This window comes from Varanus komodoensis, unplaced genomic scaffold, assembly GCF_004798865.1.
Source record: "Varanus komodoensis strain SLA01 unplaced genomic scaffold, ASM479886v1 scaffold1, whole genome shotgun sequence".
Lineage (NCBI taxonomy): Eukaryota > Metazoa > Chordata > Lepidosauria > Squamata > Varanidae > Varanus > Varanus komodoensis.
Window position 1 is genome coordinate 121,564,758 of NW_025335268.1, and position 17,345 is coordinate 121,582,102.

At 41.3% G+C, this 17,345-nt stretch overlaps 1 protein-coding gene across 2 annotated transcripts in view; it reads left to right on the forward strand.

Annotated features, from left to right (window-relative positions):
- Positions 1 to 17,345, forward strand: part of SORT1 (sortilin 1) — a 51,495-nt gene that overhangs the window by 17,927 nt on the left and 16,223 nt on the right. The window contains exons 3-9 of one of the 2 annotated variants that reach the window (XM_044443473.1): positions 2,681 to 2,754; positions 6,027 to 6,129; positions 7,324 to 7,488; positions 9,001 to 9,074; positions 13,286 to 13,335; positions 13,904 to 14,034; positions 15,693 to 15,837. In XM_044443473.1, the coding sequence (XP_044299408.1) occupies positions 2,723 to 2,754; positions 6,027 to 6,129; positions 7,324 to 7,488; positions 9,001 to 9,074; positions 13,286 to 13,335; positions 13,904 to 14,034; positions 15,693 to 15,837 (700 nt within the window). In that variant the 5' untranslated portion in view covers positions 2,681 to 2,722. The remainder of the gene's footprint in view (positions 1 to 2,680; positions 2,755 to 6,026; positions 6,130 to 7,323; positions 7,489 to 9,000; positions 9,075 to 13,285; positions 13,336 to 13,903; positions 14,035 to 15,692; positions 15,838 to 17,345) is intronic. The other variant, XM_044443481.1, reaches the window with a different exon arrangement.

The window sequence follows — 17,345 nt, forward strand, 5'->3', positions numbered from 1 at the left end:
TGGAGATGGGAAACTGTGTAGATGTTGCATAAGTTTGGCGACTCACTCTGGATTTAGTAAGAAGTATCTAGCTGCCCATCTAGACTTGAGGTGAAAATTGCCCAAGTGCTGAGGCCTTGTTGGGCAGGTGGAAATATCCTCTTTCTTCACATCCTGCACAGAGATGCTTCTTCTGGTTCACTAGAAAAAATGTATTTCGGTGTGCAAACTGCAACAGACATGACTTTTTTTTTAAAGTAGAGCACCAATGAGCCACATTCCAGACACACTGATGAGTTGTTAGAAAGTCAGTATAGATAGTTTTGGTCACTGCGGCGAAATCAAGACTGCAATGCTGCTTTTCCAGTCCCAGTAAGCAAACCAGTTTTGTGTAAATTACATGACTGAAAAGTCAGTGTTATATGCAGACATAGGCCTCTTCAAAGCAGAGGGTGCTAAACTATTAAGGTTGCTTCAAAACATGTATCATATAGTATATTTTCAATTAAAGCATGCATGTGTTTGCCTGCCTTTAAGCGGTGATTTAGCTGAAGTGTTTATCATCTTAATAGGCATGACCTCTGGCCACTGAATTTCTGATTTTCTGTAAAATCACACACTGTCGCATTCTATCTCTCTCTTTCTCATGTACTTACACTTCATAGCTACAAACGTGTGTCTTTTCAACCTTGTACTGACTTTGAACTTTAGTTGAATAACTTGACTGGAATTAAATCAGCCTGTGGGCTAAAAACTCGGCAGACATGTCACCCAAGAGTGAAGAAGTGAGTGCTTGTGTGTGTGTGTGTGTGTGTGTGTGTGTGTGTGTGTGTGAGAGAGAGAGAGAGAGAGAGAGAGAGAGAGAGAGAGAGAGAGAGACACACACACACACACACACACACACACACACACAGTCTTAGAATTGCCATCATTAAAGTGGCAGAAGAAATTCCAGTGCAAATGACAAAAACAGGTGTGTTGGCATAACTTTCTAGTTCATTTCATGCTAGCTGGATTCTAGTAGAGGTTAACTTTGACAGTAGATGGAATCACACCTGTGGTTGTTGTGCATTTATGCAAATATTACTTCCCTCGCAATACACACTCTGAAGCAGTTGCATGGGTGCCAAACCACAACAGGTGGTATTCTGACTATTTCTTCTCCCATTCATGCTTTACCCTATTTCAAGTCATCTGGCACAAAGCCAACTGGAAAGTTAAGCTTTATTACTGCCATCCTCACCCTTTTATTTAAATGGGTGCTAGTGTCAGTAAACCCAGCCTCTGAGGCCCACTGTCAGCTTTCCCTGGGCCAGACTTTGTCTGTGTCCTCTTCAGTTGCCCAGCCCCATTACAAAATATTTTGCGTTTTCTAGAGTTCAACACAAGACGTTTACTGACCAAGCAATATTAGTATAGTTGCAGTATCAGAGAGCATGTCTTTTTCTGATAACTGTCTGAGATGCAGGCACAATCAATCCAGAATTGAATTTGGATTGAAATGTATGGCTGGATTACATATTTGCTCTGGTTGTTTTGATACAGTTGCCTTGTCAAATTACAAATTGCTATCTTACTTACTAATTCCAAAATAAGGAAGGAAGGTGGTCTTGAGCATTTCAGTCCTTCAGTTCAAAGATGGGTATGTTAAAGATTCAGTGTCCCCTTACACTAGTATGCAGTACTGGCTCCAGTCCAACTTTAATTCTGAGCATAAAATTATTTAAGTGTCCCCCTGTATATTTAGATAAAAGTCTGCTGACCGCTTAATTTCATTTTTTGATTAGAGCTAATGGCTAAAAGTAAGGAGAAAATAGCAGGATAAAATTGAGCCTTACTGTTATAACCTAGACAAATATAGTCATGCTCTGCATGGTGGGAGGAGTGTGGGGGTTCTGTGCACCTCTGTTCTTCGCTCTTTCTGCAAAATCCAGCCATCTAAGTGTTCAGTTTCACAGTGGATGTGAAGGAGTGTGAGCTGTTGCCAGGATACTTTACATGCGGGTGGAGCCAGTCTCTTCTCCTTCCCATTCTCCTCCCTGATCCTAGAACTGCCCCTCAGAGCTTGCTCTTGCAACAATGGAGCCAGAGAGTGACACAGTTCTTGGTCATGTTAGCTCTGCAGCAAGCTTCCAAGGTCAGAGCTGGAACTCTGAAAAATCCTATGGCAATCTAGACTCTGTTTTGTAGTCATATGATGCACAAAGGAGGTATAGCACAGTTTGGGATTCAGTAACAGCTTTCGTACTTGCTTGCAGATCTCACTGGCTCTAGACAGAGAGATTAGCTATTAACAGAGAAACCTAAGTAGCACTCAGCAGTTTTTTCAAAAGGGAATCAAAGTATAAGAAAAATTGTAAAATTAGACAAACTATTTTTGGGAATGAGCAAAAAAAAACCCAAAAACATTTCCTGTGAATTTGGTATATTCAAGTGACCTTGTGTGTTTTCCAGCATATGTCTGTTTTATGAATAACTATGGACTGAATGATTTTAAGTGTATTCTAGACTGTTTCTATGTTGAAATGTATCCTAGTTTAGTATGCTAAAAAAACTGTAAAAACTAAGTTTGTACTAACTATGCAGTCAAATATGGCAATATAAACTTTCTCTTATTGGGTTTGTACTTTTAAATGTGCAGTGTTCCAGATGTGTTTCTCTCACACTGTCAGAGCTAACCATTTTTCTTCTCTCTCCCCAGGTTATTCTTGTTTTGACCACATTTCAAGTACCTCTGGTGATAATGAGTTTTGGGCAATCTAAACTCTATAGAAGGTAAGGACCTTGTAATGAACATCAGTGAACTGGCAGTTTGCTGTCAATTCCTGTATGAGGACTTTTGGAGCAACTTGAATCTGCTTAGAAATAGCTGTTATGAGTAGAGCATTTGGACTAGTGATGGATCATCCTGTTTACAAAGCTGGTGGTGAACACTAGGGTGACTTGTACAAAGATTCTTGATGGTGAGAGTGTTTTCTGGATATATTTGAAACTCTTGAAGAAACTGCTGCAAGTTGAACAATAACAACAACAAGCATAAGTGTGTTGCAGCAGCAATAGCTGAGGAAGCCATGCTAGCTCAAAAGTAGATCATACGCCAGGTAGCCCATTCTGTGCATAAAGCAGTATTCCTAGGGCTTCATTTAGACCTGTGTCTGTCTTCTATCTATCTATATCTATATACACACAATACTCTGTCTTCACTGAAACATGAATACTAGCCAATAACCAGAGCTGTCTGGGTGGCTTGCCTTTTAATGTATGACCAGTATTGACACCTTCTTCCTGTTGGGAACTCTACAAAGAGCAGGTTCCCTCCTCGCTGCCTCTACAAGTAGTAAGAGCTTGGGAGCATTCATGCTTTCCTGTGAGGAAAGTCCTTCCACCACAGCTGCACCCTCACCTTGGTCAGCTGCAGTTCCTTGCCAGACACAGTTCCTTGGACTGGTTGATTTTTACTTGCTCTTGCATTCTCCACACCCAGATAAAATCAGTTGCACCAAAGACAATGAGCCTGGAGAAGAATTTTCTTTGGCAAAGAGTTGTTCCTGCAAGGGTATGAATGGTGGCACTCTCCTTGCCAAGAGCACAGGGAAAGGCAAGGAACTGCTGAGCACTGTAGCTTTCTCCAGACCTTGCTGCTTGTGTGGACAATTGATGAGAATAAAGGATTTCATACAGTCAGAGAGAGTCCCTGGTTTACAAGTGGTCATGCATTAAGAATGGCATTCACATATTCAAACTGAGACAAGCCTGAAACAGCAGATAGACCAAGAGAAAGAGGAAAAACTGGCAAGGCATACTGTTTTGTGTCAGTGCCTTTGTTCTCAGTCCATAAGGGTCCCAGGCACTCCTTGCCTTGCTTAAGAGATCTAGCTGAAGATTCCTCAGGGTAGAAGGCTTGAGCTTTTAGGTGAATTCTGGAATCCTGGGACAAAGAGAGAAGTCTCTGTAGCAGGAACAGCTGGTTAGATGGGTAAACAGAAGTCATTGCTAATAACAGTCATTCTTTCAGGAGGCCAGCACCTCTAATAGAAGTATTGGCTAGATATATTTGAATTCCTCTGTATCAATACTTAGAGCTAGTTGGCACGTTATAACTATCATAGAGAGGCCTTTTTAGATACAGGCACTCTGAATTTATGAGAGTTACTCTTTTGCCATATTTATCAGGCACTGTGTTTATCTTTCAGACACCTAACATACCACCGTATTTATCAGGTGATGTGTTGTGCCTTTCTGGGTGCTTAATGGCACACAATGCCTTTTATGATAATTCCTTTCTTTTCAGAAATTAGAGCTCTGTTGAGTGGTTCACAGAAAAATGATGAAACCGAAACATCACAATATAGGATAATAAAAATATGATATAAAGTCTCTAAGATAAAATATTTAAAACAATTTAAACAGCTAAAATATTCAAAATATGATGCTGGACCTAATGGCAACAACTGATGTAACTCTCTCATTATATGCAATCATTGGCTTGAAGTAGAGGACAGTCTTACCCTAGTGTCAAAAAGAGGACAGTGTTGGCTCTAGGCCGACCTCAGTGGGAAGAGCACCCCAGAATCGTGGCAGGGGTACCATGAGGTGGTACTCTTCCTTGTTGCTATCTTCTGCACTTCGCTTGGGCTTATGTCTGGAGAGATGTTTCATTAGGTATTGTGGTTCAAAGCCATGGAAGGATTTTTAGGTTAAAACTGTCACCTTGAACTGGGCTTAGAAACAGGCAAGCAGTCAACACAAGTGGGTCAGAATTGGTGTTATATGTTTGGACCTTGGATCTTATCAGTCTGGCTGCCACATTTTGCCCAGGTTGTAGCTTCTGCACCATCTTCAAGGTCAGATCTAGGTAGATCACATTTGCAGTAATCTAACATGGAACTTACCAGAGCATGGACAGGTAAGATAGGGCCATAGATGGGCTACTAGTTGAAACTGGCAGAAGGCACTCCATAACATTGAAGACAACTGAGTCTCAGATGACAGAGGTGGCTCTAAGAGAATCCCCAAGCTATGAAGAATCCCCAAACTATGAACCTGCTCCTTAAAGGGAAGTGTAATCCCATACAGGACAGATGGTGATCTCTCTCTATCTGTCAGCACCACCAACCACAAACAGCATTTTGGTGTTTTCTGAACTGAACTGTCATCTAATCTTCTGTTGCATCCAGGCAGTGATTTAGTACATCCACAGCATCACCTGATGGAGATGTAAAGTGGAGTTGTGTGTCATTTGCTTCCTGATAACAGTGTGCTCCCAAAGTCTGGATGACACCTTTCAGTGGCTTCCTGGTTTAATAGCATGGGGGGCAGAATTGACCTCCTCAAGGACTCATGCTGGAGAAGCCATAGGGCCCAAACAATATTCCCCTGGCACCAGCTTCTGTAGCAATCCATCCAAATAAGAGCAGAATCACTGCAATCCAGTAGCCCTGCTTTCAGCTCAGAGTCACCCCAGAAGGATATCATAGGTGATGATACCAGAGGCCATCAAGTGATCAAGAAGAATCACAGTCTCCATGTCTGTCTCCTGAGACTGGTCCTTAGGAAGGGTGACCAAGGCTGCTGCTATGCCAAAACCAGGCTCGAATCCCAACTGAACACATTTGTTCTATGATAACTAGCCACTCATTTTAGATTGAATGCTCTTTAGTTACCAGCTCAGTATTGCTTTTGAATATGCTTCGTTTGTTATTATTTGAAATGTTTCTTTTGTTAAGCTACCTTGAAGTGAAAAGGAAGAGATCGGTTCTTAAATATACTGTCTGTTATACATATATTTTCCTGTATAAGTGCTGTGTCAGGTGGCAGTTTTCTGTACATATTTGCCCTCATGTACAAAAGTTCTCAACCTGAAGTATTCCATATTTGGCTCACCGCATATGAAAACCACAAGCTATCTGCAGATGGTGACTGTAAAGAGTTTCAGTTCTTTCTGTTACTTATTTGGTCTGCTCAGTTGCTTTAAGAGATCTCCAAACGCAGTTAAAGATTTTTGTATCCTCTTGTTTTTATACTTCTCTCTCTCTCTTATATCATAGTGAAGACTATGGGAAAACATTCATAGACATCACAGATCTCATTAACAACACTTTCATCAGAACAGAATTTGGAATGGCTATTGGACCAGAGAATTCAGGGAAGGTAGGGATTGCCTGCAAGTATGATTTGGAGAGATATCTGTTAGTGCTATTCTTTTTATTTAAAGGTGGGAGTTAGTTTCAAGATGAAAGATCTTTGAAAGGCTTCATTTTATCATTTTTCCTAATAGCAGAGGGGTGATTTGAGACCTTGCTTGAGCTGTTTGAAGCTTGGAACCTCAGATGGTACTGAACTTTGTTTCCAAGTGCTTAAGCAGGTGACTGCTAGAGAGTCATGTAGAGTATTGGCACAGTATGGCTTAGATATCCATATTGTATGTAAGACAGAGACTTCTAAAAGTAGAAGAGGGGGAGGCATTTGTCACAAAACAAAATAAAGTTCTCAGGTGCTTGAAGAAAATAATTATTCTGCACAAAGCACTTAAAAATGTTTTTCCTTCCTCTTATCTTTTTTCAGCTGCCTCAAGAAAATGTCCTTCCAATGGCTCTTCCAATGTAATTTCCGCACAGAAGAGTTATTGGAAGGATGTGTTCTTGATACATCTGGAGAAAGATAAATAGCACCTGACAGAGGAGAAACTTTTTTTCTGAAGCTTGTTGGGTGGAATAAATATATTTTCAGGTATCTGACAATATTCTTGCTTTAGTTTCATGGCATAGACTTCTGCCACAAAATGTCTGCATACCAAGCTATTCTATTCTCCATTCATTTTCTGTATGACCTTGAGACACAAGCATTGTTCTTGGTGCATTGCCCACTTGTTCAAGATTGTCAGTTTGTAGATAATGGTGCAGTCCAATGGATCATACCTTCAATGTTCATAAGCCATTTGGCCATTTAACTGAGGTGCTTCAGAGGGAGAGGGAAGGAGACTGGAGTGATGTCAGGATACTTTGTACCCAGGTGGCTCCAGTCTCCTCCCCTTCACATATCCTTCCCACTTTCTGACTTCAGAGAAGCTACCATCATGTTTTTCTACACCAGCTGTGAAAGGGAGGAGGGCTATAGAAGCTTAGATCCCCACCTGTTTCCTGCATCGTATTTGGGAATTCAGAGTATCCTATGGTCCTATAAATGCAGTCTAGGTAACTCAAGATTGCTCTCTAAATTTATTGTTATAGTACTCGTGCAATCAAACAGTATTCTTGATATTGTTAGGGTATGAATTTCATAAAGTCTACTTATTAGATCAGGTTAGGATCCTTGGCAAACCTGTTTCTTTGTCTTTCTGTCTAGGTGATACTAACTGGGGATAGATCTGGCCCATTTCACACCGGAAGAATCTTCAGATCATCAGATTTCGCTAAGAATTTCGTAATGACAGATCTCCCTTTCCATCCTTTGACTCAGATAATTTATCACCCTCAGAATTCTGATTTGTTGTTGGTGCTTAGTACTGAGGTAAGGGCCAGTATGTGCGTGTGTGTGTGTGTACATGTGTGTTTTGAACTATCTTCTTATTTCTTCACTGATGTGGTAATTTAAGCCCTGCATCTGATCTGCATTAATATATTTAGAGTAAATGATCTAGTTCTTGTGATCAAAACAAGCCAGTATGTTTTGTTAAAACTAGGGTTTGTTTAAATAGGTACCAAATCCTGGCTACATTAACCTAATTACCTATCTGTCATGGCTTCCTGGATTGCATGGCTTGTTTGAAGGCAAACAGCCCATGGTCTGCTGCTAGTCTAATGGGACCCAGCATGTGCTGATGATTTAGATAAGCCGTAGCGGATTATTAAAACTGCTGTGACTTGCTTGATTGTGTGAACTGACCCATGAGGAATGTATAGGGAATGGGGTGGGGATAAGCAGTCCTTATATAACTCCATTTGGACACAATTGGCAGCAGCATCATTTTCAGCCAGTAAATAATGCTGCTTTGTGGTCATATGGTGTAAATCACCCTAAGTGTTGTTTTTTTTTTTTACACAGAAACTACAGAGTATAATTATTAATAATCTTTGTATCAGCAACAGACAGCTATTTTCTAGGAGGATCTTAAATAGCTAACAGTTTTGGACAGAGGAGTTTGACCAGGAGTTGTGAAGTCTTAAGGAAACAAATAACCTCAAAATTCCATCTGATCTTGTACAGCAGTGATGTCAACACTGATCAGAGACCAAGACCAACATGGCTTCAGTATGGAAAACTGCAGGCTAGATGGTAGCCATTGTAATTGCCCTTTGCACTGCCACATTTTGTTTTCTGAGTATATTTATCATGGTTAAACATACGTCTAAAGATTACGTAGCTCTTGTAGAAAGGGGATAAGAAGAGACATTGTCACTGATGCTTGCTTCCATAATAAATGCAGTTTTCACCCACTCAGAAATGTTACAGTCAGTCTGTTATTAGGATCATGAGACCCCTTTTACTGCAATGGCTTCACTGGCTTGTGCTCTGTTTCTGGGCCCTATTCAAAGTGCTAGTTCTGAGTCTAGAGCCTTAAATGAATCGGTATCAAGGTACTTAAAATATTGCCTTTTCTCAAATTGATCTTCCTATGCTTTGAAATCCTCTGTGAAGGCTTACTTTCATATTCCATTAGCATCTGAGTTATGTCCAGTTGGAATGCAGAAGAGGGCCTTCTGTGTGGCCACAACTACACTTTGGAACATTCTCCCAACCCCTCACTAATGACAATTTGACACTCTGCAAAGGATTCCTCTTTTGCCACAACTGCCAAGTTACTACTTTTAATTTCCTTGATAACTTAGCTGAAGTGTTTTAGATGCTACTTTCTTTTCTCTTGCTTACTGATTGTATTTTTAAGTATGTTGATCAAATTGTAAGCCATTTTAAGCAATTTCAATAGAAAACTGGGCTAAAATATTTTAGTAAATATTTGTGATGGAAAGGAATATGAAAGGGATATGTCTCATAATAAGCAAAACTTTCTAAATGTTTCAGGGCAGCCTCTGGATATCCAGGTCCTTTGGTGAGAAATGGAAAGAAATCCACAAAGATGTTTGCTTGGCCAAATGGTGAGCAGCTGAAAAACAAATGTGCTCTCCAGGGGGAGTTAGTCATTTAATATTCTCTGATTGCATTACAGCTGGCTGTTTGCAAAAACGCAAAGATCACTGTCCTTAGAATAAAACATTCAGTGCTGTTTTCTCAATCCCAGCAATCTCAATCCCATTGGTACTACAGTAACTTTTCCTTTTCCCATCAATAATTGGTAACATGTGCTTTTTTCAGAAAAGTTACAGTAACTTTTTTTTTAACTGCCATCTTTCACTATTTGACCCTGGCTGTGCATAGAAAGAGCACTTTATAAAGGCCTTTCATTGCTATATGTTAAATTTTACTGTTCTAGATTTTTTTCACTTTGAGCATTCCATAGCCATTATGGGAGTAGTTGTAAAGCTTGATGGTAGAGCACACGCTTTCTGTATGAAAGATCCCAGACTTAATCCCTGATATCTCCAGATAAAAGGATCTTGGACAGTAGGACTGGAAAAGACTTCTGCATAAGACCTTTGGCAGCTGTTGCCAATTGAAGTAGACAATACTGGGCTAGATGGTCTAACTCCCATATCAGGCAATACCTGACAACAACATATCTATAAGTATTTTCCATGAGGAATGAATGTTGTCACTGAGTCTTGCACTTGGATCACATATAGGTCAATGCCTCTTCTGCTGGCTGATCTGGTTCTAACTTACAGAAGTCCCTAAATTTCTTCCTAGACAGACATAATATGTGGATGCATACACAGAGGACTTATTGGAGGGGAGGGGTTAGGGGTCTTATGTCATGCTGTGCTTTGGAGAAGAAGTGACACAATTTCTCCTTATTCCTTGTTGTGTGGGGAGGGATCTAGTGTGGCAGAGCTGGCAGAAGGAAGAACCCCTTCTTCCCCTCCCCACTGAGTTCTTTGCAGTTTGGAGAACTCATTGCTAGTGTGGTTTTTGATACCATCAACCATGATATCCTTCTGGATAGGCTGGGGGTTGGAGGCAGTGCTTTGTGGTGGTTTCACTCCTACTTGACCGGCTGATTCCAGCAGGTGGTGCTGGGGGATTGTGACTCTGTGCCATGGGAGCTTTGCCATGGAGTTCCACAGGATTCCATTTTATCCCCCGTGCTTTTTAACATCTACATGAAACCGCTGGGAGAGGTCATCAGGAGTTTTGGGCTGCGGAGCCATCAATACACTGATGACACCCAGCCCTACCTCTCTTTTACATCTAATCCAGGTGAGGCAGTGGAGATCCTGAATTGGTGCCTGACTGGGGTGATGGACTGGATGGGGGCCAATAAATTGAGGCTTAATCCAGACAAGATAGAGGTCGTGCTGGTAGGCAGTTTAGCCTCCCGGATAGGTGTTTCCAACCCTGTTCTGAACAGGGTGGCACTCCCCCTAAAGGATAGGGTGCACAGTTTGGGAGTGCTCCTTGATCCAGAGCTGTCCCTGGAATCCCAGGTGGCGGCTGTGGCAAGGAGCGCTTTCTTTCAGCTTAGGCTGAGTTATCATCTGTGCCCCTGTTTGGATAAGCGGTGCCTGGCAATGGTGACCCATGTGCTGGTAACTTCCCAATTGGACTACTGTAACACGCTCTATGTAGGGTTGTCTACATAGAGGGTCTGGATACTTCAGAATAGAGCTGCCAAGTTGTTAACAGGGACCAGCAGGTATGAACATATAACACTGGTCCTTTACCACCTACACTGGCTGCCAGTTGAAGCCCAGGCCCAATTTAAGGTGCTGGTGATAACCTATAAAGCTCTAAATGGCTTAGGGCCTGGTTACTTGAAGGAGCATATCTTGCCATACATGCCTGCTTGCCTTGTAAGATCTGGGGCAGAGGCCCTTTTCCAGGAGCCCTCCTTGAAGGAGATTAGGAGGGCGACTACCCGGAGAAGGGCCTTCTCTGTGGTGGCACCCCAATTGTGGAATATGCTCCCCAGAAAGGTTTGCATGGCACCATCACTTTATTCTTTTCGGTGCCAGTCTAAAATGTTTTTATTTTCCTAATGTTTTAAGGTTTAAATTTTAATATGGGTTTTATTGTTGATTGGTTAAGAATTTGACTAGGAAGCTGTGCTTTATTCTATTTTGTCTTATTGTTAAACCGTCATGAGACTACGATAAGGGATGGTCTAAAAAGTTTTAAATAAATAAAACAGTGACCTGATTGCTAGTGATGATAACTAGGCATTATTGGTGGGAAGGAGAGAAGTTGTTGCTAATCTAGTACTAACCTGGTGACTGGATTGAAGACTCCTGTATAGAAGTACATGCTGTCCAAAACATACAGCAGGGGCATATTCTCCTTTATGAGCAGAGGGGTTGAGCATCTCCTTTTGGAAAAAGGCAAAGTTTTTCCTATTATTTTCAAGCTGATATTCTACCTTGTACATTGTTTTAACCACAGCGTTTGCAGAAATGCTAAACATTCATCTATATAACTGTCCTGTGTCCCAGAATTTGAAAACTGTTTCCTAGGGCACTTTCCCTACAAGGAACTTCTTAAAAGACTTTTGCTTCTGGACATTGACCTCTGAAAAGCTGCTATGTTTTGGCTTGATAGATTTTCTGAATACCTTGTCAAAGATTGTTACTCTTGATGACAGTAAGATTTGATATAGTATGCATTGTAGCAGTTCTGCAATCTATACAAGAAGCATTCCACAATGCCTATCCTTGTACACTCTTGCAAAGACTGCGTTCATGCAACACAGTGTCCTGCCCTGAGTACACAAAAGCCTACTCTTCGTATTACCTTCTCAAGAATTGTCAGTTTGATTCCAGGGGTCAAGGCCATATGGTTAGTTCATTTCCGAAGCTCCAAGTCAGGTGCGGGTGTCCAAAAGAATGTATAATAAACAGGTCAGGAATCTAGATACTGGTTAACAACAACAAAGTCCAGGAACACAGATAATGCCACTTGTTGTTTGCAACACAGAGCAGCTCTGCCTGAACTAATTTATAGCCAGCTGTAACTCAGCACAGCCGGCTAATTAATTCAGCGTGCTGTTTCATGGAAAACTCCCCTTTCAGACTGTTTGGATTTCTGCCGGAGCCAAAGCCATGTACTTCTCCTCCTTTCTAAGGGGTGAATTGCCTCTGCCTCTGCCTCTGGCTTCTGCTCTTGGGGAGCCACAGGGACTGCCCATGAGGATCCTGGCTTTTCCTCCTCTAATGGAAGGGAGTCATCTGCAGCCACAACCACGGTGTCTGTGGCTGGGGCTCATTGCTTCTGAGGAGTCCTCCTGCAGGTAGGGCCTGACACACAGCTAGGGGACCTAGTGTCATTTGAGCACCACTTCCCACAGGGTGGTTTCATTTGTGGGCAACAAGCCACCCTGCCAACCTATAGCTTGTTCTAGGGATTGCTGCTTGCAAATACAGGCAACTGGAATGTGGTGAGCAAGCCACTCAGCAAAAGTGACTAAAGCCCCTGGTTTTGCCAGGCTGAACTGTTGCTCCACCAAGTATCCACAACAACACTTTAGAGTGACCAACACTGGCTTGCCACCACAAGGTCCAGTCACAAATCCCTTTGCACTTGCTGGGTCTTTCCTCCCTTCTAGCCATCTTTCGCCCATAGATCACTTTGTGATCTCCAAAGTAACCTGCAGTGACAGCCCACCAAAGTTTCCAAGTGGCACATTGGAACAGCTGTCACTGCGTATTGTGTGTGTGCGTGCGCGCGTGTTAGTATGCGTGCCCCAAATGTGCACAGACATTTTTGTAACATTTTCCCCAGACTTTTGCAGATGTGAAGTTGTGCACTTTCAGGGCCCAGAATGAAAAGGCTTACCTGCTGAATATCCTGGTAGGTGCCTGCTGTCAGCACACAATAGGTACCATCCATGGATGTTGATTAAATAAGCCTGCAGATAGGTTAATTTGTTACTTTGCATTCCCTTGACAACTGTCAAATGGAAAGCTGGCTAGGGAAGCAAAGCCATGTGGGATATTTGCTCATACAAGGAGATAGCTTTTAGATTACCTTCTTCCTGGTAAGTGCTAGGAAGTTCTTTTGATTGGACCTGACTGCTGTCAGTGTATTCCACCTTTTCCACCCTTTTGCAAAACTATAGGAACTGTGGAGTTGGAAAAGTAGAAGCTGAGGGAGGAGGGCATCCCATGGTGAACAGAGTGTTGAATTGCCAGTTCTTCACTCAGCCAGCTTTCTTGCTCTTAGCAGTATAAGCAGACTTTCCTCTGTTGACTTCTTCTAGGGGCCCTGGAATAACCATCTTCTTCACCACTTACCTGAATGGCTCTTGTAGTAAGTACTCTCTGTTTCATTTTAGTGTTTCTGTTGATTTTCTGTTCAGTGTTTCTGTTGATTTGTTCTGAATTTTGTTTTCTATTTTATACCATTTTATTGTTGTGAGCTATCTTTGAAGTTATGGCAAATTGAAAAGCAACATGCAAATAAGGTTAGCATCATGCAGTCCAGTCACCAGTCCTATTATAACCCTACATAACCCTAGTTAAAAGTGTTTGTTCTCTTCAGCTTTATTTTAATTCATTCTTTAGCCCTCATCAGGTGTTACACATGCAGCTCTGAAACTCTGCCCTGAGGTTGCATGGCTCTGCAGCTTCTTTCCCTGACATCCCCATGTGAGCATGAATGCCTGCAAAAGTCAGCTGATGTGCATAGGCTGCTCCTTTGTGGAGACTGATGTGCAACACATGAACATTGGAAAGCAGAGGGTGGGAACTGCACAGCCGTGGTGGCAGGGCTAGCACTGCAGCCCTCTAACCTCTCTTGGTTTGATTATTGCAGGGAGAGGGACTTAGCCATCTCTCTGGTTGGAACAATATTAATTCATTTATCTCCTTTTCTCAAGAAGCTGATCTGGGATTACTTGAACTGAAGAGGACCAAAGACTTTGGGAAGACATTCAAAACTATAGGAAGTAAAATCTACTCCTTTGGCCTTGGTGGCCGCTTCCTCTTTGCATCAGTGATGACCGAAAAGGTAGGACATTCTCCTCCTTTTTGATTTCTATAGGCCCTGTGAGCTTAGCTTACAATAAGTTTTTTGCTGCTCGTGCTTCTGTAATGGGTAGTAAAAAAATCCAGCATTATGGTCATGTTGTTGTGTCTTGTTTGTTTGCTTGCTTGCTTGCTTGTTTTAAGCTTCAGTTAATGCAAGGACAGGCCTTAGAATGGGTTCAGACAGCATGATTACACACACTTGCATGTTTTTAAAATTTAGTTTTCATTGTGCTGTACACAACCAACCAAATGGCTCCATAAGAAAAGAAGCAAAGTGGGTGGGGAAGAAAGTTTGAATAATATTAAAGGAATGAAAAAGATCCATAGCACTGCTTACATATATGTTATATAACCCTATATATTAATATGTAATAGGATATACCACTGTTACTAAATTAATTCTACAATTATTAAAGGCACCCCAAATATCCATATATTTATCCATTTGTAGATTATGTCTAAAGGCCACCTGTTCAATTCAGTAGGTTGCTACATTTGACCATTTAGTTCCCCTGCTTCAGAGGGAGAGGGGAAAATGCCATTAATCCTCAGATATCAGTCTTATAGCTGTCAAAAGGGTGCAGAAAATCTATTTACATTGACTTTGTGTTAGATTCCAAGAGATGGGAAGGTAATTCAAAAGAGCATGTGTATCCTTAAATATTAAAGGGCATTCTGTCACAAGATTTATCTGAATCATTACCTCTTTCCAAAAGGAAGCTGCCATTGGGCATTGCCAAAACATATGGAGAAGAGATGCATTAGCAGCATTACATTACCAACAACTGGCTAGTTTAATTAAATCCTTATTAAACAGATGTGGTGGAGGCCCAATACACTTGAAACATTGATTTTTGCTGAAGTAAGCATAGTTTGAGATGTATAATCCCTTGTGAAATAGATAACAGTAAAGCACTCCATTTGCTGAACAATATGAGGTCTTCCAGTTCATTATTCCATTCTTGCTTTATGCACTGATATTAAATATTTATAAACATAAATTGTCAGCTGAAGAGAGGTTTGAGGATGGGTTGAATGTATGTCCTTGCTAAGTTTTAGGTTGGTGGTAAAATGTGGTTTTATCATGTTGCTGAACCCAGCTGGCACATCACCATGGTGAACAGTCCACCATTCACAATGACAATAAACGATGGGTTCTGTTCTTGGGTAGCTCATGGTTAACAAGTCATGGCTTGTTAGCTCAGCTTGGTGCAGAGAACAACCACATTAGTTTTAACCACATTTCAGCAGGAACCCACTATTCAATGGCATTCCACATTCAACAGATACTCAGCCCTTGGGTATGGGTGGATCATCTTGTCCCAGTCTACTCAGTGTATATTTAGTTCATCCTGGCCATATTCTCAGCAGTCAAGCTCCAAGAGGGAAAAATTCTATTAAAAAGTCAGCTTATCATCATCCTCATCATGAATAATATGTTTATGAAGAAATCTTGATATCTTAGGATAGAGCAGCCCTTTGAATGGTAAATATTTATTCTGTAAATAACAAAATGAGTTTTTTGTTATTTTATGGTAACATTATATTACTGTATATAATGAGTTTTTATATATAGTTACGTATGTTATCTAAATAATTTTACCGATCAATAATGTTAACAATCATTGCCTTCTCTAGGGAACTACAAGGCGAATCCATGTGTCATTGGATCAAGGTGAAACCTGGAATATGGCCCAGCTTCCTTCAGTTGGTCAAGAACAGTTTTACTCTATCTTGGCAGCTAATGATGACATGGTGTTCATGCATGTAGATGAACCTGGAGGTGAGTGAGAACAGATCAGATAGGTGGTGTATAGTGTTGTATACTTAAATAAATCTAAAACTCATTAGCTTCATTTGGATTACAAAACTCCAATTCAGATTAGAAGTTTTTTGTAAGTTTCCTTTATTGAAAATTAAGCAAAAATAAAGAAACATTTGGAAGCATGCATTAAATATTTATCCATATCCCTTTCCCATCCCACCCCAAGAACATAAAATAGAATCTAAAGTCCTTCAGGATGCAACTTGGTTACTGTTACAACAACCATAATGATTTCTAACTTGTTGGTATCCTCCTCCCATATTCGATTATGTTAGTATATTCAATAATTGGTAACCAAACAAAGGAATCAAACATTTGTTGGCCTCCTGTAACATGTAGTTTGTACGACAATTTTTCTGTTATTGCTGTCTTCCATATCAATTCATACCATTTATTCAAATATGTAAATTTAAAATCCTTCATTGTGAAACTGTTACTTTTCTAGCAACAAATAGAACATGTAAAATTAGCTCATGTTCTATATTTATATTCTTTTCAACAAATGCATTAAGTCGGGCCAATTCTTAGCCCATAGGTACTTCTACTTCTTCAAGTAATTTCAGTGAAAACTGTACTCCAGAATTTTTGCATCTCATCACATTCCCACCATGTGTGTTGATAGGTGCCAGCCACTTGGTTTCCCCTCCAGCACTTAGAGAAGGAACCAAACTTAATAAATGCCAATTTTCTAGGAGTCGGATACCAATCTTCAGAGATTCTGAACACCCTCTCTCCTCTTTCACAGCAGGCAGAGAAAGAACTGATTTGACTGCAGCTCTGAGAAGGGTAGACTGACCTCAGAGCTGGTGTTAGATGTGGTTTACCTGGATTTCAGCAAAGTGAAAAAGTGCCCCATGATATCCTGGTGGAGAAACTGAGGAGTTTTGGGATACACCAAAGCACTGTCCGGTGGATTAGGGCATGGTTGACTGACCGAAAGCAGAGGGTAACCATTAGTGGGGAATCATCGGGATGGCGTCTATTGACAAGCGGGGTCCCCCAGGGCTCTGTCCTGGGGCTGATCCTGTTTAATCTTTTCGTTAACGACATGGAAGAAGGGGTGAACAGTCTGCTGATCAAATTCGCAGATGATACTAAAACTGGAGCAGTGGCCACAACTGAGGAGCAGGTACTCCAGATCCAAAAGGATCTGGACAGACTATGGAAGTGGGCAGGAGACAACAGAATGGCGTTCAATGTGGATAAGTGCAAGATTTTGCACTTGGGCCATCGGAATAGGTGTCATAAATACAGGTTAGGTGACAAGTGGCTGGAGAGCAGCACTTGTGAAAGGGACCTCGGGGTACTGGTTGACTGCAGGCTAAACATGAGTCAGCAGTGTGATGCGGTGGTCAAGAGGGCAAACGCCACCCTTGGTTGCATAGCCAGAAGTGTGGCTTGTAGATCGAGAGAGGTATTACTACCACTCTATATGACTCTGGTGCACCCACAACTGGAGTATTGTG